General features: G+C 48.0%; 1 protein-coding gene across 1 annotated transcript in view; it reads right to left on the reverse strand.

Moving 5' to 3' along the window:
• MCCC2 (methylcrotonyl-CoA carboxylase subunit 2) overlaps positions 1-26400 on the reverse strand; it is a 264869-nt gene that overhangs the window by 80361 nt on the left and 158108 nt on the right. The window contains exons 11-12 of the mRNA XM_086960805.1: positions 8675-8747; positions 4707-4783 (exon numbers count right to left, since the gene is read on the reverse strand). Coding sequence (XP_086816931.1) covers positions 4707-4783; positions 8675-8747 — 150 coding nt within the window. The remainder of the gene's footprint in view (positions 1-4706; positions 4784-8674; positions 8748-26400) is intronic.

Consider the following 26400-nt stretch of genomic DNA (forward strand, 5'->3'; position numbering starts at 1 on the left):
GTAGCTTCCCTTTCTGACCATGCACCAGTGGTCCTCTCTCTCCCCACTCTGCAACCAGCACGAGGGTTTGGCGCCTCAGGGAGACGTTGTTACATAATAAGGAGGTGACCACCAAGATACAGCGTGTTATTTCAGATTACTTCTCACATAACAGCAACGCAGATACTACACTTGCCACATAATGGGCTGTGCTGAAGGCCGTTCTCCGGGGGGAGTTCATTGCAATCTCGGCCGTGGAGAATGTAGAGCGTGAGGGCAAGAGGGAGGAACTCACACAGAAAACTAGAGAACTCAAAACAAATGCATCAGAGGACGGGGGCTCCTAGGATTTGGAGGCAGTTGAAAGCGGTTCGGCAGCAGCTGGCGGCTCTCGACCAGGACCGAGTGTAATTTGCGGCGCTGCAACTGCGACGCGCATACTACACTCGGGGGACAGTTGTGTGGGCGCCTTCTCGCGCATAAATTAAGTGAGGTGACGCAACAGAAGGCAGTTCAGGAGATTCTTCAGTGGGGCGGTATGCGGGTCACGGAGGACCATGATATTGCATGCGCCTTCAGCAACTTCTACGCTGAGCTCTATTCCGCAGTCCCTCCTGCGGATGGGGATGAAACTGATTTCCTGGCCTCTGTTTCCCTCCCGTCCCTTTCACAGGACAAGGCAGACCAACTAGAGCGTGATATCCGACCGGAGGAGGTTATTTCAGCTATCTCCCGCCTTAAATTAGAGAAATCACCGGGTCACGATGGTTTCCCGATGAGTTTCTACAAAATATTCTGTGCCCAGGTTGCTCCTCTACTCACGCGCCTCTTTAACTCCTTTTCGGAGTCGGAGCGATCCCTGGAGAACTCCTGGAGGCCTCCATTGCTGCTATACCTAAACAAGGGAAAGACCGCACACTATGTGAAGCGTACCGACCTATCTCGCTACTCAATGTAGATCTTAAACTTTATACGGGAATCTTGCCAGCCCGATTGGCACCGCATATGGGAGCCCTTGTCGACCCGGACCAAGCGGGGTTCATACCAGAGCGTCAGACCTCCGATAATACCAAAAGAGCCTTCCATCTTATAGAAAAGGCCACTTGCACGGCAGGGGAACACATGATGCTAGCCACTGACGCCAGAAGGCGTTTGATAGGGTCCACTGGCCCTACCTGGAGAAGGTTCTGAGGAAAGCTGGGTTGGGTCCGAAGTTGGGCACCCGAGTGATGAACTGCTACAGATTTCAGTCAGCCACAGTGCACGTTAATGGATATACCTCTCCCCGATTTGCTAACGAGAGAGGCACGAGGCAGGGGTGCCCTTTGTCGCCCCTACTCTTCGCTCTCTATATGGAACCACTGGCGCAGCTTTTGAGACTTGACCCGCGGGTGACGGGGATTAAAATGGGGGGCTATGTCCACACAATCAGTTTATATGCTGACGACGTTTTGATCTCGCTGTCCCGTCCGATGGACTCCCTGCGTGCGTGTCTTGATGACCTGGAGGCCTTTGGCCGCGTATCCGGATTCAAAGTTAACATGTGCAAGTCGGTAGCCCTCGACTTAACCCTGGAAAAGCCCACCCGGGATTCATTGCAGGCTCTGTTCCCCATTCAGTGGGCGACGGACGCGGTTCTGTATCTGGGGATTCGGCTTGCTCCTTCCCTGTCGGAGGCCATTAACCTCAATTATACCTCAATTATACCCATCTACGACAGAAAATATGGCGTGAGCTGGGGCGGTGGAGAAACTACCCATTGTCGTGGCTGGGTAAGGTCGCGGCGGTCAAGAAGACTGTTCTTCCCCAAATTTTGTACATACCTTTTTTGCACAGTTCCCCTCCACTCACCTCCGGGATGGATAAAACAGACGCAATCTGAGCTGGCGCAGTTCATTTGGAATGGAAGAAAACCACGCATGAAGCTGCGGCTGGCGATGTTGCCCCCCGAACAGGGAGGAATAGGAATTCCGGATTTGGCGGCATACTTCCAGGCTGCTAAACTATGCTTCTTAGGGGAATGGAGTCGGTGGGAATCTGGGAAACACTGGTTGTTTCAAGACCACGCCATTGCAGGGCGGCCTCTACAAGGGATTCCATTTTTAAGCAGACAGCACAGGCCCCTTAACTTGTATGGCTCTCATGTCACGAGAGTGCCGCTGGAGGTTTGGGATCGGACGAATGTGAGCCATGAACTTACAACCTTTCCGTCCCCCCTTACCCCTATCGTGGACAACCCGGAGTTTGCACCTGGGATGGACCTGGCTGCCTATGCAAAGTGGAGACCGGCGGGCTGTCGGGTTCTATACCACATGTACACACTGGAAGGCGTTATACCATTTTCCCAGTTTCTGCATGAGTTCGGGCTGCCAGAGACGGAGAGACTCCGTTACCTACAAGTGAGACATTGGGTTCTCAGTGACCAAGTGGCGGACAGACATCTCACTTTTTATGAACACTGGCTAATCACACGTCGAACTGATAAACAACTGATCTCGGACCTTTATAAGATGCTCCAGGGCAAACACATACACACCTATAATGCTGGTAGGGCGCGCTGGGAGAAGGAACTAGGCAGGACACTTTCTCACAAGGAATGGGAAGGGGGCTATTATAGAGCGAGACACTCAGCGTATCACATGGGGCTTACAGATACCCTTACAAAGATAGCGACTTACTGGTACTATACCCCAGAACGCCTACATGAGCTCGATTACACCAAAGACGCAATGTGCTGGCGCGGCTGCGGTCAGGTGGGCACGGTTGTGCACTTGCTCTGGGAATGTCCACAGCTCCTGGGGTACTGGAAGCAGATATTAGATGAAGTGGACTCCCACTTTGATATAGAGATCCCACGTTTCCCTCCGTATGTACTCCTGGGACTCCCAAACCCTCTTATGTACTCGCTGCGCTCACGTAGGGGCCGATTGATAGCTATTGCATTGGGGTCAACGCTGCAGAACATTCTGGCACATTGGCGCTCTACACATGTTCCCACACATCAGGGATGGCTCCACCGCCTTTGGTCGGTGCTCGGGATGGAAAAACTCTCGTTGTCAAGGGCGGGAGAGCGCCAAGTACTCAGAGCTGTTGCGGCCCTTCCTGTCTTTACTGGCCTCCGAATTTAATGAGATCACTTGCCCCCGGTACCTCAGACTATTACGTCTCACAGATACGGGGTAGGAGTATGCTGCTGGAAAGGATGGGGGCTGGTGGGGGACACTCGAATGGTTGAAGGTTCTTGGTGGACGTGGACCATGGAGGGGTGGGGGGAGGTGGTTGTTCTATAGGTTTTTCCTATGTGGTGTTCTTCTTGTTTCTTAGAGTTTGTAAGATTGCATGTCTCAGCCTAAGTTGGTCTAAAGTGGCACCTCAACAAATGCTCCTTGTCGCTCTTGTTCCCTACCTAGGGGATGTCTAGATGGGCACTGTTGATGCATGTAACTGGCGTTCAGATACGGTGCACACTCTTATCCCTTTAATAGGTCTTACTATTGAATTTGGAACAATGCATAAAAGCTATTGCCTCCAGAGACGTCTTACGTCCCTGCGGCCTCCAGCTTCTTTAATGAATAGGAGTGTTAGCACTTAGCTTCTTTCAGCGCCTCTCCTCCTTTTTGAAAGGCGGCCGGCCCTGCTGGGTTGTAGGTGGCTTGCTGTGTTTAAAATCTGAAGCTTTGTGACTATCACTGATCGGATTGCACACTGTCTCTGGCCGGCCCGCTGGGTTGTAGGCAACTTTACTTGTGTTCTTTGCTCTATATTGTCAATAAAACAGATTTAATACTAAAAAAGAAGGCAGTTTCTGCTCATCCACTACCCTGACCATTAGGATAATACCATTCCCTAGCCAAACGAACCACATCCCAATAACCCCCAAATATTATTCCTACACGCTCCCTAAAACAGCCAGACTACCACGCCAGCTTCAGCAGTCTAATAACACAGACGATGTAATCCAACTACAGGTCCCTGACACCAACTTGAGGCCTGTCCACTAGCTGGCAACCTCCAGTTACCCCCCCTCTCTCACTCTACATAAGACAAAGCACTGATCCTTAGACCGAATCCCCATTAACCTAATCACCTAGAGAATACCTCTGCCGCTGCAGGCACAGCTGGGATTTTCCGGATGCAAGTCCCCTAGGAGACGCTAATTGCGGAAGATCCGAATAGCCACCTTCCCTTCCAACTTAGACAAAATGTTACCCGTGACTCCAACCTCACCTTACCCTACACACATAACCACCTAAAACCACACGGCCCGAACTCCTTCTCCATCACTTACCCCCCCAACCTCTCCCCTAAAACCAAAAAGAACTTCAAACACAGACTGATTAGATAACACCCAGAAACACTATTTGCGGACATTTACCACTGCTCCGCCAAAGGGCAGCAGAAAATGGACCTAATTTTCCATACGGGAAGACTGGAAAACTGGAACAGCTGTGTTGAGGTCACTGCATTTCAACTGACCACTGCCCCAGGTTTGTCACCAAAAAGAAAAGAAATAGAATGTGCATTGATTTAGTGACTTGTCAAATCCCAAAACATTTCTAGTATCCATTGATATGCCTGAGCTTTATTGATAGTCATTACACGTGCACTATAGGCACTCACGGTAATTCGAAAAATAAATAACTTTACAATTTTAAATGGCTGAATTATTGGTTAAACAGTAGTATAGACTAAATAAAATCTAAAATAATGAAGTCTCCTTTACTTGCCTTCTTCGCTGACTCGGAGAAGAGGACGCCATTGTTTCCAATAATACCAACTGGATACCCAAATATTCTTGCAAAACCTTTGAAAATGCAAAGCCATGTTTAAATATTACAATTAATATTAGACTGTTACTGTATTGTCTAACAGACTGATAACCAGCAAGCACTAACATCCATATACAATATTTATTATTAATCATCTCTTAACTGTCCTGAAGTGAAACATAAATTGACTTGAATTTGTTAATCCACAGAATTTTATTTTCTCCATGCATGGTAACTGTAAGAAACTGGGGTATTATTGGTGAAGGATGGGAGTCCTGCACAAGTAATAAGTCCATAATTGTCTTTTTACATGGAATCAAGCACTCCATTGAAGCACTTGTAGCGAAGATGAGGAGTCCAAGGCCTACTTAGGGGAGATGATTTAGGTAAGCAATTTGCTACCCTGCAACAACACCACTCACATTATTGACAGGTCCGTGCTTTTTGTTGTAAAATGGAAACGTACATTTATTACACACTACCAAATACTATGCATTAAATTAAAATTATATACATCAGGTGGATGGAAATACCGGTGGTGAAAGCTTCAGGTCATATTACACCCCTAGAAGGCACTGAACCCCATAATCAAAGTACCCCACCATCCCCGCTCTACACCTAACGCAGATGCAAAATCACGGTATAAGGGAGTTACATTAATAATAAGGCAGACTGGTATTAGTTGAGGGAGTAGAGTATCCACCTCAAGTAATAACTACAAAACTTGTCAAAGTGAATCCCTAAAGTCACAAAATTAACCCGAGCTAAACCCTCTGGTAGCTATAGCACAGAGCAGATCGGCTTAACTTTGAGGCAATGTGCAAAGTATTTATGCAGTGCCTAAACAGTGAAAAGGTGAAAACACAACAAGCGTAATCTCTCAGAAGTTTTAGGTCATTTTTCATGATTACGCTAGATAGCATCACACGAGTTACACCCATCGCTACTCATGTTACATCCATTAAACAAATAAACAACCTGAAAATTTAAGTAATTTAAGTGCTTTTTTTCTAAAACCAAATTGCTTTGATGCTGGCAGGGTTGCAATTTATTTATGCTTCAATCATGAATAGTTTGGTTACTGTGAGCAGAATAACTTTCACTATGACTTTACTACACTAATGCCTACGTACATTCCAACTATCTGAAGCTTAAACTTTCTAAGTATGGGGTCTTTCTGAGGGACCACGTTTTGAAGTTTCCTGAACATACTTTATTGCATTTTATAGTTATAGATAACAAACAAGACTGCACATTCAGTTAGACAGGCATCTGAGCATATATGTCAAATAATTGTGATTTAATGCAGTACTGATTAGAGAAAGCTCCCACAATAAAAGGTAAGGAGTACCACTGTGTGCAGCGATAAGGAGGGTATATCAGATATTGATTACAGTAGCCATGGTCAGACCAGTGTGCAAAGACTCATTGGTTCACAAAGTGGGACACGATCAATGTCTGTTGGCCAACTGGTCTTTGTCAGTTACTCAGACGTTCCAGGTCCCCCACGTGCCATAGGTCAGTCACGCCTCTGAGAGTCACACATGGTATGCTATCCAGGTGTAATCTTACAATTCATCACTTCCCCATCCCTAGGCCTGCGTCTTATATATTCATGAGCTCTTGCGGGTCTACATGGTGTGTGGTCATGGTTTGTGTGAGGTTATCCAGGAGTCTCTCCCAGGTGTGAACAGCCAGTCATTTATCTGTGATTTTAGTTATTTTGTATAGGAAGGATTTACCTGCGGATGCCAAGAGGATCACTTCCGCTTGCTACGTTTCTTAATGAAGCATGTATCGCTTTCCACCCAATGGCTAGTCCACCCCTGACTAATATTAGGGCCAGATCTGCAAAGCTGCATTCAGATTTTCTTTTACCAGTATGTGGGAGCGATGACAGACACGTATTTCTGAAGGGTTACTCGGAGGCTCAGAGTAGCCATGCTTATGTTCTGCAGAAGCTTATTCCAGGATAGGTGTAGCTCAGAGCAGTTCTACACCTTGTGCATGTAGCCAGAGTCTGCAGAACAACATCTGTGACAGGAGCTTTAGGAAGTGCTGTAAATATTACTCAGTTTGGCAGGCTTTAGCTAGGTTTGGTGGAAGTCATTCAATTGTATTGGCCTAAATATGCGGTTTCTGGAGGCTGGTGCAGCACATGCAGTCATCTTGTACCACTATTTGTCACGAATGTCCTTTCCAAAGATTTCTTTCCACTGTAGTCTCAGTTTAGCAAAGCATTTACAGGTTATATCCAGTAATGCCCTATGAATATTTGAAATGGTTTTCTTCACACCTCCGAGTGCCAGTAATGGCTGCGGCACCTTACTAGTCTCAGGTTCCACACATCTGCATCCCAGTTCAATTGCGCTGCACAGGTCACATGACCGGAAGTGGCCAGGGGGAACTCCATATTCTTACATCACCTTGTTGAATGTGCAGAGACTTCCAGGATTATACGAGCCCCTGCATGCATTGAAGACGCATTTTTCCCAGAGTTAAATATTTACTATGATTAAGGGGACATGAATTTCTTGTGCACAGCAAAGACAGTTTGGGACCACAGACTACTGCTATTTTGTCACGGCTCATGTATTAATTTCAGCAATGTAGACCTGATCAGGCTAGGGATAAATTGTCTCCTTTGCTGAGCAACAGTCCAAAAACGTGGTTCTGACCAGACCATTGCTGATAGATATCACAATTCCTCAGACTGGGACATATAAGCCAATTTACCAGTGTGTTGAAGTTGTGCGACTATGCAGTACAGTCATAGTCCATGGCACTTCAACCGCTTCCTGGTTTCCTTTTATTATTTGAATCCTTTTACCTTATATTCAGGAATTCCTCACCGCTCGGCAAATACTTTTCTTTTCATCACCTTCCTTTTTAATTATCCCATTTCATTAGCTCTGGTCATCACCAGATTCATACCGGTATGCTTTCAATATGTGACATTTGCTGACATATGTGAATGTGTTACAATGAGAATGGGCAAAAATTCATATTGATTGAAAATAAGTGATCCATAATGAAACTATATAGCTGTTGATTTACACCATGAAATTATATTTTATATTATGTTCAATCCATGGGGCCAGTAGCACACTATCACTTTGGATCTACAAGCTAAAGTCCTATTGCATCTCTATTTTTGACTGTAGGTTATGTTAAAATAATTTATATATCGCAACATATATCCGAGAGTGTCTTGACCCTGATAGCTAAGCAGACTGAGGGAAGGTGGTGGAAAGAACAGTTTACCTGTTGAAAAGCAAAGTTTTAAAAAGTTTACTAAAGGCCAACAGAGACGGGGAGGATCTGGTGTGGTGGAAAAGAGTATTCCAAAGTCTAGTGGCTCCTGCAAGGAAGCTGCTACAGCCCCATTTGGTTTTCTTGAATCTAGATGGTGTGACTGAGTAGGTGCCCAGAGATCTGAGATTCCTATTGAGGGATATACCAAGAGATGGCATTTCTTGAAGAAACTCTGGACCCATACCATGTAGGGCCTTAAAGATGAGACAGAGGGTTTTTAATTTGGTAGGATTACTGACAGTAAGCCAGTGTAGGTCTTTGATGGCAAGGGTTAGACTGATGTTTCGGAAGATCGAGAAGTACTATAGCAGCCGAGTTCTACAGGACCTGCAATACAGAAACTGCAAATGATTGCGCTATTGTTTCTGCAAATTGATATATAAGTTATTGCAGTAATGACTGCCAAAAGGCCACAGGCTGTAGGACAAAGTGAAAGGTAGTTTGCTACACTGGCTGTTTCGAACTAGAAGGCATTTTATATACCGTACCGTTTCACAGCATGTACTCTAAATTTCACAAGGTCCACTTCTCTTTTTCTTAAAATTCCCAGCAAGCACAGCCTCAAAGTGATCAGGTCCTGACTCCGTGCTTTTTACACACAATTACCATACCTGTGATTAAGGTGTCACCATATAATGCTTTGAATTCATCAAATTTACTTCCATCCACGATCCGGGCAATGACCTAAAAGTATACAAGAAGGAGTACATTGATGCAGAATATTTCTGGATTTTTGAAATTTGATCCAGTTTGCCACTGAAACCCATGATTACCCAGATTTTTTATTTTATATGAACTCAAACATCTTGAAGGAAATGTAACACTCCAATCAAAAAAATCACACATAGCACTATAAAAGAGGTTAACATTTGCTGATGCTACTATGTCTTTTGGACCAGGCATAAAAGGATTATGTTACTTACCTAGTAAGCATCTGTTCTTGGCATGTAGGGATGTAGATTCACATGCTTTGCATACTCCTGCCATCTAGTGTTGGATCCTTATGTTTGGAAGTTGTTTTTCTTCGAAGAAGTCTTTCCTCGTCATGAGATAAGGTGACTCCTCCTTTCGGTGATAGTGCGCATGGGCAGCGACTCCATTGTTAGATTGTTTTCCCGTAAAGAGGGTGAAAGTGGAGTAAGTGAGTGTATTACAGAGATGTCCTCGCATATTTAATGTAATGTAATGTAGTGTAGTCTTATAAAGCGCAGTCACCGCAAGGGTATTCTGGCACTTAGGTTACATTAACTCCCCTATTTGCACATATTAGCATAAAAATTACTGTTCTGCATTACACCCTTGGGAAGAGCCAGGTTTTAAGCTTCTTCCTAAAGTGTAAGAAATCTTCTATTTGCCTTAGGTTAGGTGGGAGTTTGTTCCAGAAGCGAGCAGCTGCACAGCTCAATGCCCTTCCTCCAAACTTGGTGGTTCTAATTCTGGGTGTGCTAACCAGATGGGCTGCAGAGGGTCGGAGGCTTCTTGTAGGGGCATCCCAGACACATTTTTCCCTGCAGTGGCACCAGCCCTAGTTCTGGCAGAGCCTTGAAGATGATACAGAGTGATTTGAACCTTATGCTCTGTGGTATTGGAAGCCAATGAAGCTCTTTAAGGGACAAAGAGGCAGAAGTTCTGCGTGGTTTCTTTAGAGCTAGCTTTGCAGCTATCGTCTGAATTCTTTGAAGTTTCATGATCAGAGAGTTAGAGGTGGGAGGGGTGTGGCTAGGCACCGAGGTTAGGCGGACTCCAGGGCTCCGTCCGTAGCATCCCCCCGCCCGCAACAATCCTGATATCCTAGGGGGCCCCTATCCCCGAAACTGGTGACGGAAATACTGGTGTCGGTGTTAAGCGGCCACGGAAGGGTGACGGCGTCTTGACGGCTGAGAAAACGCTGATCGTCTTCCCGACGGCTCTGGGTGGGAGCAATCAAGATGGCAGCCGGGCACTGATACGACTGACTTAGCTGTGCACTGCCGAGGAGACCAAAGGCTCGCAGTGAGTACAGTTAGGCGGCTGGGACGTCAGCTGGCCGGGGACCGGCCTTGGGGAGAGCAGGGTCCTGTCATATGTGAAGTGCGAGGTGTGTTCCTCTGAACCTGGTGGTGCATCACCCCATCAAAATGGTGGACACGAGCAGCGAGGCCCTAACCAACGAGGCAATAAGAGACTGTTTGTGGGAATGCAGCGCGGAGGTGGCAGCTGCGGATAGCCCTGCTTCCAACTGTTTGCCTGCAGAGGACTGGGGCGCACACCCTGAGCACCATACTGGGGGACTGAGGCGGCGGAGGGTGGTGCTGTACTGTGCCTCTGTAGTTCAGGACCCTGACTGAGAGCACGACAAGATGGAGTGTGGCTGGAGATGAAGAGGTGAGAGCCCACAGGACCCGCTTGTGAGCTGAACGGGAGATGCGAGGAGGGCTGCTGCTTCGCTTGGCAAACCTCCTGAGCCTGCCTCAAGTAGATGGTGATACCTGTGCAGGGTTGTTTTCCTGCACTGGTGCCCAACGCCGAGGACCTGTGTGTACGAAAGGGAGCTCCGAAGGTAAGGCAAGAGGCCTGAGTGTGTGGCCTGACGCGCTTCGCTCTGCTCCGACCTCGACTCCGGCACTTGAGGTACTTGTCTGTCGCCGCTCCGGAGACCCTTGTGGGCCTACGCCAACCCTAACAATGAGGAAAGTGTCCAGAAAGAAAGGGTTCGCCATATTGCATGTGGAGGAAATGGAACGGCATACTGATGATGAGGACGAGGTGGCGGTGAGGCGGATGGAAGGCACTCCAGAGGGCCCCACTCTGGTGGATATCATGCAGGCCATCACTTCTTCGCGAGAAGCACTGGAGACCAAGATGATTTCCATAGGAGCAGATCTCAACCTGTTGAAAGACGACCAACGCAAGCTCAAGGAACGAGTGAAGCTTAACAAGAAGGCCCTGGAGGAGGTCCCGGAGGTGATTGCCACACTACAGCGCTCTCTGAAAACAATTGAAGCCAAGGTCAAGGTGCTAGAGCTGCGAAAAGAAGACAGTGAAGGGCGCTCGCGCAGGAACAACCTGCGTATTGTGGGGGTCCTAGAACGAGAGGAAGGGGACAATACGGTGCAATATATTAAGAACTGGCTTAAATCTGAAGTGCAACCGGAGGGGCTCATCTCCTATGCACTCGACAAGCCCACAGGGTCCTGGCTAGACCGCACAAACCTGGGGCCCCTCCTCTGCCGATGGTGGTGCGGCTGCTTCATTACAAGAACATGGATCATATGCTGCAGCAGGCCAGAGAGAAACAAAATTTGCAGATGGAGAATGCCAAGGTGCTGATTTATCCGGACTTCACCTGGGAGGTACAGCGGCAACGTGCTTCCTTCCTACCTCTCAAACGGAAGTTGCGCCAGTTACAACTCCCATATGCCATGTTATTCCCAGCGCGTCTCCAGGTGGTCGACAACACAGAGACTTTCCACTTTTCGTGACTTGTAGTTTACCACACTAGTTTCGATAGGGACTTGTTGGTTGGTACCTGTCCTGGGGAGGAGTAGTTTGGGGGGTTTGGTTGTTGAGGGGGTTTTGTTTGGGGCCAGGCATGTGGCTATGGGTAGGTTCGAAGGAGGACTGACACGGTACGAACAATGGGATCCCCGTAGGCATTAAATGCATCTTCTGGAATGTTAGGGGGAGGCACACGATGACGCGTCGTCATATTTATTTATTTATTTATTTTTAAAGTTTTATATAGCGCAAACAAGATCTTTGCAGATATCAGAGCGCTTTACAGAAACAGTAGGTAGGATAGACAAGACTCTTAAATCAATAAGATTCCGTAGACAGTGAGTTGCAAAAATAGGGTATCAAACATACAAGAGTATATAGAGTAATAACAATCAAGAAGCAATAATATGGAAGCCGTACAATGTCTAAGCGGATAAGATTATAGCACCCCAGAGGGTGAGTAAACACAATGTTGAAGGCAGAGCATTAGTCAGTAGTGGGTGTGTTGCAGGTTATTGAGGCCGATAATGTGGGAGCCAAATACTGTCATTGTTCCAGTATCAATAGTGTTTAGGTGTATTTAGCCATAAGGATGGCCTTCACCTCTTTCTTGAAGAGTATAGTGGACGGGATAAGCCTGGTTTCTGGCGGGAGTGCATTCCAGATCCTAGGTGCCATTCCAGAGAAGGAGCGTTTGTACGTTTTTTCCTTCCGGAATCTCTGTGGTTTCAGGAGGAGAGTGTTTGTGCTTCTGTTGGATCTTGAGCCTCCTGATATGGTCAGCTTATGAGAGAGGTAGCTGGGTGCCTTGTGGTGTACGGCCGAGTGTGTCATACAGGCAATTTTCAACTGAATTCTGGCTTCAATAGGCAGCCAGTTCAGGGCTTTTAAGTCAGGGGATATATGCGAGTGTTTTCTTGAGTCAGTGATGAGTCTCGCGGCCGCGTTCAGGGAGGCTCTTAGGGGAGCCGTTGTTGTCAGGGGGAGCCCGCTGAGAGCCACAATTCCGTAGTCTATGCGAGGAATGACTAAGGCTTCTACCACAGTTTGGAAGTCCTTGGGTGGTAGGAAGGGTTTGAGTTTTCTCAACGTGTTGATTTGGAAGTTGGCTCCTTTAGTTGCTATGCTAATATGCTGCTGCATGTCGAGATTGGAGTCCAGTGTGATGCCAAGGGATTTCGCTGAGTCCACGATGGTGGGTTGGACATTGAGTGCGGTTAGATGATTGAGCCAGGTTTGGGTGATGGCCTTTTTCGCAGGAGGAGAGATCAGAAGGAACTCAGTTTCCAGAGCATTTAGTTTGAGGTGATTGTCGGCCAGCCAAGCTTGGGTGTTTCTTAGTGTGGCATTCAGCAGTTTGATGTCTTCAGGGGATTGAAGCTTGAGGTTGAGCTGAGTGTCATCGGCGTACATATGGAAATGTACCTTAGAGGATTGGAGCAAGGTGGTGAGTGGTTCCATGACGAGGTTGAACAATGTGGGGGATAGGGAGGAGCCTTGCGGGACTCCCAGTGTTACTGGCACAGGCGAGGACAGTGAGTTGTTGATCTTGAACCTCTGAGAACGGTTGTGCAGAAAGGACGTGAACCATTTGAGAACCGTCCCGGATATGCCCATTCTGGTATTTAGGAGCTCCAGTAGATTCTCGTGTTTGACCGTATCAAATGCTGAAGAAAGGTCAAGAAGGATGAGGAGGCAAGACTCGTTGTGATCAAGGATTTGGAGGGCATCATCTATTATGTGTGTCATGGCCGTTTCCGTGCTATGCTTTGCTCTGAATCCAGATTGGTGAGAGTTGAGGAGGTCAAACTGCTCAATGTGATTTGTTAGTTGGAGTTGCACGCATTTTTCTAACAGTTTTGCTAGAGTGGTGATATTGGTGATAGGACGATAGTTGTTTAGGTCGGCCGGGTCAGCTGTGGGTTTCTTGAGTATAGGCGTGACTTGCCCAATCTTGAGGGAGTCTGGGATGAGCCCTTGTTGCAGGGAACAGTTGATGATTTTAGTCCAGAGCGGGAGGAACAGGGGGGTGAGGGCTTTAACAGCATTGGCAGGTAGGGGATCTGTGTGATGATTGGCGGGTTTCAAGGTGACCAGCAGCTTGTGAATTGATTCTTCGGAATAGGTGTCGAAGGACGACCATGAAGCGTTGTTTTTAGGTTGAGTGTTAGTTTTGCATATGGAGCCGGCGAATCGACTTACATCCTTGATGAGATCGCTTCTTATAGTGTCATTCTTTTGCTTGAAGAAAGCATAGAAGTCTTCACAACTTGGGATAGCCTTTGTTAAGTTGTTGGGTTGTGGAGGTTGCATTTTGTTTTGGGTTTTGACTAACTCGAACAGTTTTTTTGGTCGGTTTTTAGCTTGATCGAGCTGTTGGCTAAAGAATAATGATTTCGCGCGTTTGATTTTTCTGAAGTAAGCGTTTCTCTTACTCTTGAGAGTTCTAAGGTTCAGTGCTGAGGGGTCCGATCTCCACGCGCGCTCAGCTAAGCGCATCACACGTCTGTCTTCATTGAGTCTGCCATCGTACCATGGGTTCGAGTTCTTGCTGGACACTCTCTTCAATTGCAAGGGTGCAGCTTCATGGACATGGAGTCTAGGTAGAGGTTGGTCAATGAATGCACATCAGAGACGTCCGTCGGGGGAAGAAGGAGACTGCCTGTGTGGGCAGGCAAGGACTTTGGGTTAAGGTTCTTCAGCTCCCTCTTCCAAATCTTGGTTTTGGCAGGTTGCGCCGGTTTAAGTTTGACTTTTTCGTTGATGAAGAAGGTGATGATGTGGTGGTCTGACCAGTCACATGGTTCGATTGCGACTAGTTGGGTAGAGTCTTCTTTGGCGATGATAAGGTCAATAATAGAGCCTTTTTCATGTGTCGGACCGTTGCAGATTTGGGTGAGGTCAAGCGCGTCGAGGAACGTCTTAAGGCTCTTCACCACAGTGTCTTTCTGGTCATTCCAGTGGAGGTTGAAGTCTCCCAAGTAAATTTGATTGAGCTGTCGACCGGCGTTGGTGGATATCGTGTCCATTAATTGTTGGGAGAAGATGAAGTTGTCACCGGGAGGGTGGTAAATAACATGAAGGGAGCACACAGGTTTGCCCTCACTAGTAATCTCAAAGCCGATGAGTTCGCAGGAGGAGAGGGAGGGGGAGGGGCCTTCAGTGACAGCTAGGTTGCTCCTGTAGATGCATGCGATTCCCCCGCCCGTCTTGCCATTCCTGTCGAGTCTAATAATGCGATAGTTGGGGGGGACTAGTATGTCCATTATAGGTGTGGATGTTTCAGTTAACCATGTTTCAGTCAGAATGGCTAGATCAATGCCCCTTGATAAGATGAGCTCCGCGATGCCAGAGGAGTGTCTCCGGGCCGATCTGCAGTTGAGCAGGATACACTTTAGTCTAGGGGTGAGGAGGGTGGGAGAATGTTCTAAGGAGAGGGGGACATTTTTGAGATTACAGGGGACAGAACTTCTGTTGCTCAGTGTGGGTGGCCTGAGGGGATTTGTGCGAATCGTGGGTATGGGGAGGTGTGTTGTGGGTGAGCGTTTTGTGGGACCTGGGCCATAAGAGCAGAGGAGATTGTGTAAGTCTCGGCCCGAAAGGGTGTTTAGGGTGCGACGGGGACGGCCGGTGGCCTTGCGATCAGGGATAGAGGGCCAGCGCGGGGAGAGCAGGGTGGAACGGTTTGAGGGGCGAATGGAGTCCTTGTTGGGCGGGGAAGTGTAGGGAAGTGGGTGCCTGGGGTGTTTGAGGAGAAGTTCTTTGATGGTGTGGAGCTCTTCCTTGACTTGTAGGAGGGTGGAGATGATCATGTCCAGTGTTGGATTGGGGATGGAATTTGAAGTGAGAGCAGTGGGTGAGTGTTTGAGTCGGGTAATGGGGTGGGAAATGGATCGAATGTGACGGGATGTGCGCGCGATGGAGCAGGGTTCTGCCGTCCGAGTAGGTGGGGTATGGTTCGAAGGATGAGAGAGTTTGTGAACAGGGGGCGGGGATGAGGACCGGGGGCGGTTGATAGCGTGAGTGATGGCGCTTGTGGTAGGGGGTGTGGGTGAGTTGAGGGATGAATGTAGACTGGAGAGGGAAGGAGTGACAGTACGGGGATGAGGGCTAAGAATGGGAGGGGATAAAGGATAAGGGGTTATGTTGAGGGAGGTGGTGTGTTCCGTGAGTCTGGCCGATGGGGTGGGGTAGTGGGGAGTGAGAGTGGGGGGGGGAGTGAGGGTTGGTCAAGTCGCGGGACACGGGAGGTATGCTCAAGGTGGGGGAGGTGGGTTCTGCGCGACTTGTGTGAGGAGCGGGGTGGGGAGTAAGGAGGGTGGGGGTATTGGTGATGTGTGAAGGGGGATGATAATCGTCAATGCATGAGGGGTGTGTGGAAATGAGATCGGATGGGTGATCGATGACAGCAGCATCTGCGACGTTCGCAGAGGTTGTGTGGTGGGGGGTGAGGAGGGTGTGGATAACGGGAGTGAGCAAAGGGGGGTGATCTTCGCTAGTGCATGGAGGAATTTGGGGGATATAAACGGGTGGTATGCAATGGGAAGTATGATCAGGAGGGTGACTGCTTACCGCGGATTGGGGAGGGGAGAGCTGTGGGATGTTCCTCAGCTGTGGTGGGGTGCGGCTGGTGTATATGGGGGAGAGGTCTATGTCTGTGATTGAGAAGTGTGGGGCAGCTACAATAGGTCGGTGGGTGATTAGGGTGCAGGGGGTAGAGGGGGAGAGATCTATGTCTGTGATTAAGGAGTGTGGGGTAGCTACAGAAGGTGGGTGGGTGATTAAGGTGCTGGGGGTAGCGGAGAGGTGCGTGTCGTTTTGGGGCTGAGCTATGTTAGCTGGGTTGTGATTGGAGGCTGTGCGGTTAGGGATGAGAGGACTGGGGGTGCTGTGAGTGGGGGTCCGTGGATTGGAGAGGTGCTGTTTGAAGGTGGGGAACATGTTGTCTAGTAGTTCCAGGTTCCTGTCTGTGGATTGAATTAGGACAATCCCGTTATTGTAGATAGTGATGGTGGTTCTGCCTGGGAAGAGTTGAGATGGTGTGATGGAGAGTGTTGAGCAATGAGCGGATTTCCTGGTAGAGGAGACGGTGAGTAATGTGCAGAACACTTTTCTCCATTGGACTCTTCGTGTGATGTGGAAGATGATGTCAATATTCATGGATCCATTCACCGGTGAGAAATAGGTGTCTACAAAGGGGGTTTCAGGGTGGGTCCTAAGGAAGTTATGTTTAAAGCGCTTAGCGGCTTTTTTGTTGGGTAATGGTGGGTAGATGATTTTATAAGTGTGTTTGCCGATGAGATCCATGTTGGGAGGCGTAGGAGGGTGTGCAATAGTGATAACAGGAGCAAAACAAGTGCAAACAACAAATTACATGTACCGATAGTGACAAAGGTGAGCAGACTGAGTATATGAGGTAGCAGTCAGAGTCAAAAATGACATTAGTGACATTAGTGAGCAATCAAAATATATGGGGTAGCAATCGGTACGCTGTAAGCTGCAAATGGGTGCAGCTTACAAAAGAAAAGATATATATATAAATATATAAAAATAAGAGGTAGTAATCCGTGCAATACAAAAATAGAGGCAAACGGTAGGTTACGTGGAAACAGAAGTGACACTAGTGAGCAACCAACATAATCAAAATATAGGAGGTAGCAATTGGTGCAGTCCAGGGAAAAAAGTGAAGTGGGTGCCACTTACACAAAGAAAAAGATATATATATAAATATATAAAAATATGAGGTAGTAATCGGTGCAATACAAACATAGAAAGTGAAATGGGTGCAGCTTATAACAATTGTACAGTATACAGGTAGAAGTATAATACTAATGATATACTGGAACAAAATAGATGTGCAAACAAAGAACTAAATGATTCAAAAATGAGAATGGACAGCAGCAAGAAATATGAGCTAATGATTGGTGCGTTAAATACAAGTAGATGTAAAATACTGCACTAAAAGGCAGACATTCGCTAGTTGAGAATAGTTTAAAGAGGCCAGCTCTTAGAGTGTGGTCGAATAGTGAAAAAGACTAGTCCATGATGGCCGACAAAGAGAGAGGGAGAGGGAGAGAGACCAGTCTAAAATGGCCGCCAAATTGTAGTGATTACAGAGTATAGTTTCCCTTTCTAACTCTGGGGTCGAGTTAGTCCATCTTCCATAACATACAAGCGCACCTGGTGCAAAGAGGGGTACAGATTGCCCTGATACAGGAAACTCATTTGAAGTGGAAGGAAGGGATGGTATTGCAGAAAAGATGGCGGGGCAGGTATATTGAACTACGCATTCGGCCTATGCCAGAGGCACATTGATTAGGGTGCGGGCAGGGGTTCCTTTTCAGAGTACCAGACAGCTGGTGGATCCGAATGGCAGGTACGTTGGGGATTCGGGGCGGTTAAACGGCAGGGATATAGTGCTAGGGAGTATTTATGCCCCCAACGTGGACCAATCGACATTCTTTGCACACCTCTCAGGGACGCTGGCGACTATGCTGAAAGGGTTGGTGCTGCTGGTGTGGAGGACTTTAACAGTATTACTGACGTTTACCTGGACCGATCTCACCCATCACTCCTAGAAGCTCCCATACATAGGCTTGCAGCGATCAGACGTGACTGTCAGCGACACTGGGGATTGACGGATACCTGGACACCCCACCACCCGGACGAAAGGGATTACCCCTACTACTTTGCACTGCAAGTTAGATTGGACTCGATCCTATGTTCCCCAGACGTACATGGTGGGGTCACACTCAGTGAAAACTTGGCTAGAACGATTTTTTATCATAACCCGTTGTGGTCCTTAGACTGGCATGCGGATCCGACCTACCATACCTAGTTGGCACTTGCGCCGGGAGGCATTGGAAGATCCGGTGTTTTGGGCCACAATAGGAACTGTTATTGATGATTATTTTTTAGATAATGCCGGGACAGCGACAAGTCCACTTATTGAGTGGGACGCTTTTAAAACTATTGTAAGGGGACGCTGCATTGGGGAAGTAGTTGGGGAACGGAGGGTATTGCTGCTGGAAGTGTAAACTGCGGAGCGCAGGTTCCGGGAACTGGAGAAAGAGACTGGATAGATAGGCAATCCGATCTTCTTGCAGCCCGGGAAGAAGTTGCTACGTAAGTAGAAAAGCTGCACTGCTTTGATTATAAGGCATACATCTCCCGAGCCCAAACGGAACATGACAAATCTGGGGCACTGTTGGCCTCTTTGGCCAATCCCACGTTGGGGCAGGACGATCTTGAAATTAAGGGGGCAGAGGTATTCTACAATCAACAAGATATCAACACTCAGTTTTTGCAGTATTATGCTTCCCTCTACCAGAGTATACTTGACCCACGGGCTGAGGACGTGGTGGGTTTCTTGGCTGGAATGGAGCTTCCGACGGTTGATGCTAAGGCGGCGGAGGAACTAGGCAGGGAGGTGGAGATTGGGGAAGTACGTAGCGCCATCAAACATATGGCTAGGAACAAGACCCCGGGGACCGATGGCCCCCTGGTGGAGTTTTACTCTGCATATATAGCTGTATTGGCCCCACGACTAGTAACACTGTACAACAAGGCAAAACAGGAGGGTTGTCTACCTGCTTCAACGAGGGAAGCAATAATTGTTCCACTGTTAAAACCTGGTAAGCCACCTGAGGACTGGACTGCATATCGGCCCCTAGCCATGCTTAACTTAGACTATAAAATATTAAGCCGGACATTGGCAAGTTGGCTATTAGCCCACATGCTGACACTTATCCATGTAGATCAGGCAGGCTTTATCCCATCCAGGAACACGGCGATGAATGTACGTAGGCTGCTGCGCGTCTTGGGTGCAGACACCTATTGCAAGGAGGCGGCATGCATTTTTAGGGTCGACATTGAGAAGGCTTTTGACAGCCTAGAATGGCCGTATCTCTTTGGGGTTCTGCGAGCCTTTGGCCTGGGGGACCGCTTCATAGATTGGTAGGCGCTCATATACAAAAATTCCACTTCCAGGGTCCGGACGGGGGTGGTTGATTTCAGAGGCTTGTATGGTGGGCAGAGGGACGAGGCAGGGTTGTCAGCTTTCGCCCTTACTGTTCGCACTGGCGATGGAACCCATGGCTGTGCATGCCAGGTCAGGCCGTTACTATCAGGGGCTGATGGTGGAGGGACAATTGCAGCACATTGCATTGTATGCAGATGGCCTCCTACTGTTTCTGGCCGACTCGGGGGAGGCCTTGCAAGGGGCTAAAGAGCTGCTGGGTGTCCTGTGGAGAGTTGCGGGCTTAGGGTGAATTGGACCAAGTCATGTCTTTTCTCTATGCGGCCCTGTAGAGATGGATCCGCGGAAGCTGATGGTGTGCCTTGTGAAACTAGATGCCTACCTTACCTGGGCACTTGGATATACCATGACCCTGTAGATCTGCTAGAGGGTAACGTAGGGCGCGTAGCATGAAGGACAACTTTGAGTTTTGGGGGACCCTCCCATTATCTGTGGTGGGCTGGGTGGCATTGGTGAAAATGGTTACATTACCCAGGCTTTTGTATTTCTTCAGGACGCTACCACTCTGGATCCCACCCAAGATTTTTGCGCAACTCAATACAATGCTCACAGGTTTCCTCTGGGGTACAGGGAGGAGGAGAGTGGCTCTCACCACTATGATGAGACCCTGGGCGGAGGGAGGTTTTGCGGTGCCAGATTTTGAGGCCTAATATCCGTCAGCACAGCTGCAGTGGTACACGAAATGGATGGCAGGACGGTTAAAAAACTCGAAGGACCATGATGGTCCAGACCTGGGCCTGACCCTCCTTTCCTGGGTGCTGCTGCGCCTTCCTGTGGGGGTGGGGGAAATCCCCTTAGATTCACAAACAGTGCACCAATGTTGAAACAGGCTAGCTAGACGAGCGCAGGTGCAGAGTCCCGTTGGTTATTTGTGAAGTATTGCCCCATGGAGGGTACTGGAGCGGGTTGTGATTATGGATTGAGGTTGGGATCTCTACTATACGAGATTTATTTAAAGACAATACCATGCTTCCTTTTAATGATCTTCAGGAAGGTATGACCTCCACAAAGGTGTTTTCCTCCTACATACCGCTTTAATGGCAGCTATCAGAAAACATTGGCGATGGTGGAGTCCCAGGGCTTCCTGGCCTGTCAATGTGTGGTGATGGCGGCGGGTACTATCAAGGCAGTCACCTGCCTTTAGAGGCGCATCACACAGGGACTGCGCCGGCCCCTCACAGCACTGCGTCTCAAGTAGGAGGAGGACCTGGGTGAGGCTATCGATGAGAAGTTATGGGGAGAACTTGTAGAATAGGCCTGGAAGAGCTCTAGGAACGCACAATTCCAGTTGATTCATTTCTGTGTCCTGCACAGGGCGTACCTTACCCCGGGCAAGGTTAATGAATACTTGGGCCAGGACTGCGTGCCCGAGAAGCAAAGTGGAGGGTGCTGGGTTCCTCCACATGTTTTAGGATTGTCCACATCTGGGAGAGTTCTGGAGGGAGGTGACAACTAGGCTGGCGGCCGTAACGGAGAGAGACATAGCATTGACGCCAGGTTGTAGTTTGCTGCATTGGTTCCCTCACAATGCTAGGTATAAAGTTACTAGTAAGTTCATAGATCTGGGGTTGGTGTTGGCTAAGAGAGGACTTACTAGTAATTGGAAAACGAAAAACGGCCTAAGTGCGACACGCTGGACTAGGGAGTTGGGAAGTGGGCGGATTGCGAGGGGATCTTCCGACTGCAGACAGCCAACCATACTGGTAATGAGAGAACGTTAGAGATGGCACGGTCATGGGTGGCATTGATGGACCTGTTGAAACACCTGACCGACGACACGGACGACTTTCCGGGGGAGATGGACCCTGTAACAGGGGAATGGTCCAGGGGCTGCCTTGTCGGCATTTCCAAGCCGGGCTGACATAATGATCATCCCATCCACTGGCACCAGTAATCAGAAGCATGGAACGCAGCGCCCCTAATACATGATTGAATTGACCAATGTCTGAGCATAGATGCTTTGCCGTGTTAGTGACATGCCTGGGGGGCGAGGGGGTTTGGATGGAGTTGGGAGGCTGGTCACTGATGGTTATTCCCGCAGGGGCACCCAGTGGGATTTAGGACACAGAGTGCACTAGTAAGCTCCACAGGATCTTGAGTAGCGGGTGGGCATTGGATTAAGATGTGCATTCTCATATTCCCCAGGCAGGTGAGCTGGCAATCGCACTTGATGGATTATTTTGCACTTTTGCATCCCACTGTGTTAAATCTTGAGATGAATGTCTTGTCTTCCTCAACGCCCTGCGGGCGGTTTTCACTGTTTTATCGCAAATCAATAACCTTTGTTTACAAAAAAAAATAAGAGAGTCAGAGGTGCACAATATCAGAGCATTACAATAGTCCAGTCGACTCAGAATGACACTTCTCACCACGAGTACCCTGGCTGTCATTGGTAGCATAGAGAATATTTTCAGCAGTGCTCTCATAAGGGAAAAGTGTGTTTCCACAGGTATATTTACATGGGTTTCTAGGCTCAGCTTGTCGTCAAAAACCACCCCCAAGTTGCACACTGCCTTGGAGGGTGTAGGGGGCTTATCTGAGGGGGTAGGCCAAAAGTTAGCCGGGAGCGGACGAGGGACTTTCTGGCCGTACAGTACAGGATTTCTGTTTTTTCTCCATTGAACTGCAGGGAAAGGTCTGTAAGCCATCCAGCAGTTTTTTGCAAACATTCATGAAAATTATTGAGTGGTATTGATTGATTTACCTCTAGAGACAGAATGATTTGGTGTCATCCGCATAATTCACCAAATTGATGTCATAAGATTTGATCATTGGAATCAACTGGCTTTTTTAACCCCTTCGATGCTGATGACGGCCCCCAGCCGTCATGCATTACGGTGGGCGTGTGCTGATGATGGCTGGGGGCCGTCATGGACCCGCCCACTACGGAAAACGCCGCACAGGCGCAGAATCGCCGCCGCGCCCAACGGGTTAAATATTAAATAGGATCGGGCTGATTGCCGATCCTTGGGGGTCACCATGCTGAATGGTACAATATTTTGATATGTAATGTAAATAATGGGAACTGCAACAACTACAGGTGCCAGGGGAGGTGGGCACCTGTGGCACATGTGAATCTACAGCTCTACATGCCAAGAACAAATGCTTACTAGGTAAGTAACATAATCTGTTTGAGGCAGTGTGCTGTAGATACACATGCTTTGCATAGACTATATATCAGTATTTTCCCAAAGCCACGGCTAACCGGTAGGTGTTGCAGTTTTTTGAAAAAGTGTCTTTAGCACTGCTTGCCCTATGTTGGCTTGTTGACGTGCTAAGACATCCACACAATAGTGTTTGGTAAATGTGTGTGGTGTGGTTCATGTTGCCGCCTTACAGATGTCAGCTATAGGAATGTTACCTAAAAAGGCCACAGATGCTCTTATTTTTCAAGTGGAATGCACTCTAGGAGGTATAAATAAAGTTCTTTTAGCTTTAGCATAGCAAGTTTGAATGCATTTAATAATCTATCTTAAAATACCAGATTTAGAGAAAGGATTGCCTTTGTAAGGTGTAGCAAATGCAACAAACAGTTGCTTTGTCTCACCAAAAAAATGTGTTCTTTCAATATAGTATAACAACGCTCTTTTGACATTGAGTTTGTGAAGAACTATTCTGCTACTGAGTCAGGTTGAGGAAAGAATACAGGTAACTCAACTGATTGGTTATTATGAAAAACAGAAACCTCTTTTGGAAGGAATTTTGGGTTGGCAAAAAACTACTCTATTTGTGATGCTGAAAGAAGGGTTCTTTTAAGGTTAATGCTTTGTAGCTCACCAACACTCCTTAATAAAGTGATAGCAATGAGGAAGGTTACCTTCCAAGAAAAAAATTGTAATGGATAGTCATGTAATGGCTCAAAAGGTGGACCCATGAGTCTTGTAAGCACAATACTCAGATTGCAAACTGATGCAGGAGGGATTCTGTGTGGTATTACTTTTTTTCGGCCTTTCATAAGGGCTTTAATGACTGGAACTCTGAACAAAGATAAAGGTTGTCAGTTTTGCAAATATGCGGCTACTGCTGCAAGGTGTAATCTAATGGATGTGTAGGCTAGACCAGATCACTGTAGATGCAAAAGGTAACAAATAATATTATGAATAGAGGCATCTAGCGGATTAACATTGTTGTTACAATATAAAAACAAATCTTTTCCATTTTGCCATATAACATGCTCTGGCGATAGGCTTTCTGGCTTCTTTAAGAATAGCCATTCAATCTTGCAGCAAATTTAAGAATCCAAACTCTAGAACTTCAGGAGCCAAGTCACTAGATTGAGCTCCTTGGGGTTTGGGTGTCTGACGTCTCCATGGTTCTGAGTGAGAAGGCTGGAATTGAGATGCAGTTTTTGATGTGGTACCACTGATAGTTCCAAGAGTGTGGGGAAAAACGGTTGATGGGGCCAAGTGGGAGGTACTAAAATCAGTGTGAGCGATGTTTGCTGGAGCTTCCGAGCCAGAAACAGAAGGAGGGGGAGAGGCGGAAAACATAGGCAAATATCCCTGACCAATTAATTAATCGGGCATTGCCTTTGGACAGAGGGTGTGGGAACCTGGAGGTGAAGTTTGGGCATTTTGAGTTGTTTGCTTTGTCAATCAGATCTATTTGTAGGAATCCCCTTTGTTCTAAATAAGGAAGGAGAACTTGGGAGTGCAGTTCCCATCGTGTATGTGTTGCTGCATCTTGCAGAGGAGGTCTGCAATTTGATTGTTCACTTCTGGGAGGTGCTCTGCCACAAGATGAATTCTGTGATGGATTGCCCAACACTAAATGGTCTGAGAGAGGCGTGATAGTTGCAGAGAGCGTCCCCCCCCCCTGGTTTTGTACATAGCACATAGTTGTCATATTGTCTGTGTGGACTAAAACAATTTTCCCTATGAGGTGAGACTGAAATGTTTTCAGTGCAAGATACACAGCTAGAAGCTATAGATAGTTGATGTGAAGACTTTTGTGGCTGTTGTCCCACCAACCCTGATTTGTCAAGTTGTGTAGATGGGCACCCCAACCTGTGAGAAATGAGTCCGCTGTTATCAGGATTTGTGGAACGGAGTCAATGAAGGGCCGCCCTTTTGATAAGTTTTGTGTGTCCCACCACTGCAGAGAACAAAGCGTGCAGCTGTCTACCAACACTAGACCCTGTGACTGATTCCACTGACGTGCTAAGCATTCTTGTAGAGGACACATGTGTACCTTGCATGAGGCACTATTGCAATGCAAGATGCCATCAATCCTAATAGTTGGATCAATCAATCAATCAATCAGTGACACTTATAAAGCGCGCTACATACCCGTGGGGTCTCAAGGCGCTGGGGGGGGGGGGGGAGCCGCTACTGCTCGAACAGCCAGGTCTTCAGCTTCTTCCTGAAGGAGAGGTGGTCTTGGGTCAGGCGCAGGTCGGTCGGGAGGGAGTTCCAGGTCTTGGCGGCCAGGTGGGAGAAGGACCTTCCTCCTGTAGTCGCTCTTCGGATGCGGGGGACGGCGGCGAGGGCGTGGTTGGCTGATCGGAGGTGGCGTTTGGGAGCGTAGAAGTTGACTCGGCTGTTGAGGTAGCTCGGGCCTTGGTCGTGTAGGGCTTTGTGTGCGTGGGTGAGGAGGCGGAAGGTGATTCTTTTGTTGACGGGGAGCCAGTGAAGGTCTCGCAGATGTCCGGAGATGTGGCTGGTTCGTGGGATGTCGAGGATGAGTCTGGCTGAGGCGTTCTGGATCCGCTGGAGTCTCTTCTGGAGCTTGGCGGTGGTCCCGGCGTAGAGGGCGTTGCCGTAGTCCAGTCGGCTGGTGACGAGGGCCTGGGTGACGGTCTTCCTGGTCTCGGTGGGGATCCACCAGAAGATCTTCCGTAGCATGCGTAGGATGTTGAAGCATGCCGAGGAGACGTTGTTGACTTGCCTGGTCATGGAGAGGGAGGAGTCCAGGATGAAGCCCAGGTTGCGTGCATGGTCTGTCGGTTTGGGTGCGGTGCCCAGGGCGGGAGGCCACCAGGAGTCGTCCCAGGCGGAGGGAGAGGAGCCCAGGATGAGGACCTCCGTCTTGTCCGAGTTCAGTTTCAGGCGGCTGGTCGTCATCCACTCGGCTACCTCTTTCATCCCTTCGTGCAGGTTGGCTCTGGCGGCGGCGGGGTCGTTGGTCAGGGAGAGGATCAGCTGGGTGTCGTCGGCGTAGGAGATTATGCTGAGGTTGTGTTTGCGTACGATGGCCGCGAGGGGGCTCATGTGGATGAAAGTTTTGAGTGCTAAGTATGGATTGGTCTGAAAATGTATTAGCGGAGTTTGAATATTTCGAATTCTGGCTGCATTGCGAGAGGCCAGAGCTGTGCAAGTGTTTAGAGTTGCCCCCAGATAGGACTGCATTTGTGAAGGCTGAAGATGAGACTTCTGCACATTGACCGTGAAACCTAATTGGTAGAGTAGGTCTAATGTAGTCTGAGTGTGTTGCAAACACTTTTGGTGTGTGCTGGCTATGATGAGCCAGTCATCTAGGTATCGGAAGACATGAATCTGTTGTCTTCTGAGATGTGCTGCTACTACTGCTAGACATTTTGTGAACACTGTGGGAGCAGTAGTTACTCCGAATGGGAGTACTTTGAACTGATAGTGTGTTCCATGCTTCTACACCTTACTGTAGCAGTGGAAGCACCTGTTGAAAAGTGACCAGGTGGAAGTTTTCTGACAGTATGTACAGATTTAACGTCCTTAAATATAAAACTGGTCTTAAGGAGCCATAATTTTTGGGGATTAGAAAGTACAGAGAGTAAACTCCTGAACCTTGGTACTGTAACAGAACTGGTTTTATAGCTCCTTTTGTTAAAAGGGCCTGCACCTCTTG

This window comes from Lissotriton vulgaris, chromosome 3_1 (assembly GCF_964263255.1).
Source record: "Lissotriton vulgaris chromosome 3_1, aLisVul1.2, whole genome shotgun sequence".
Lineage (NCBI taxonomy): Eukaryota > Metazoa > Chordata > Amphibia > Caudata > Salamandridae > Lissotriton > Lissotriton vulgaris.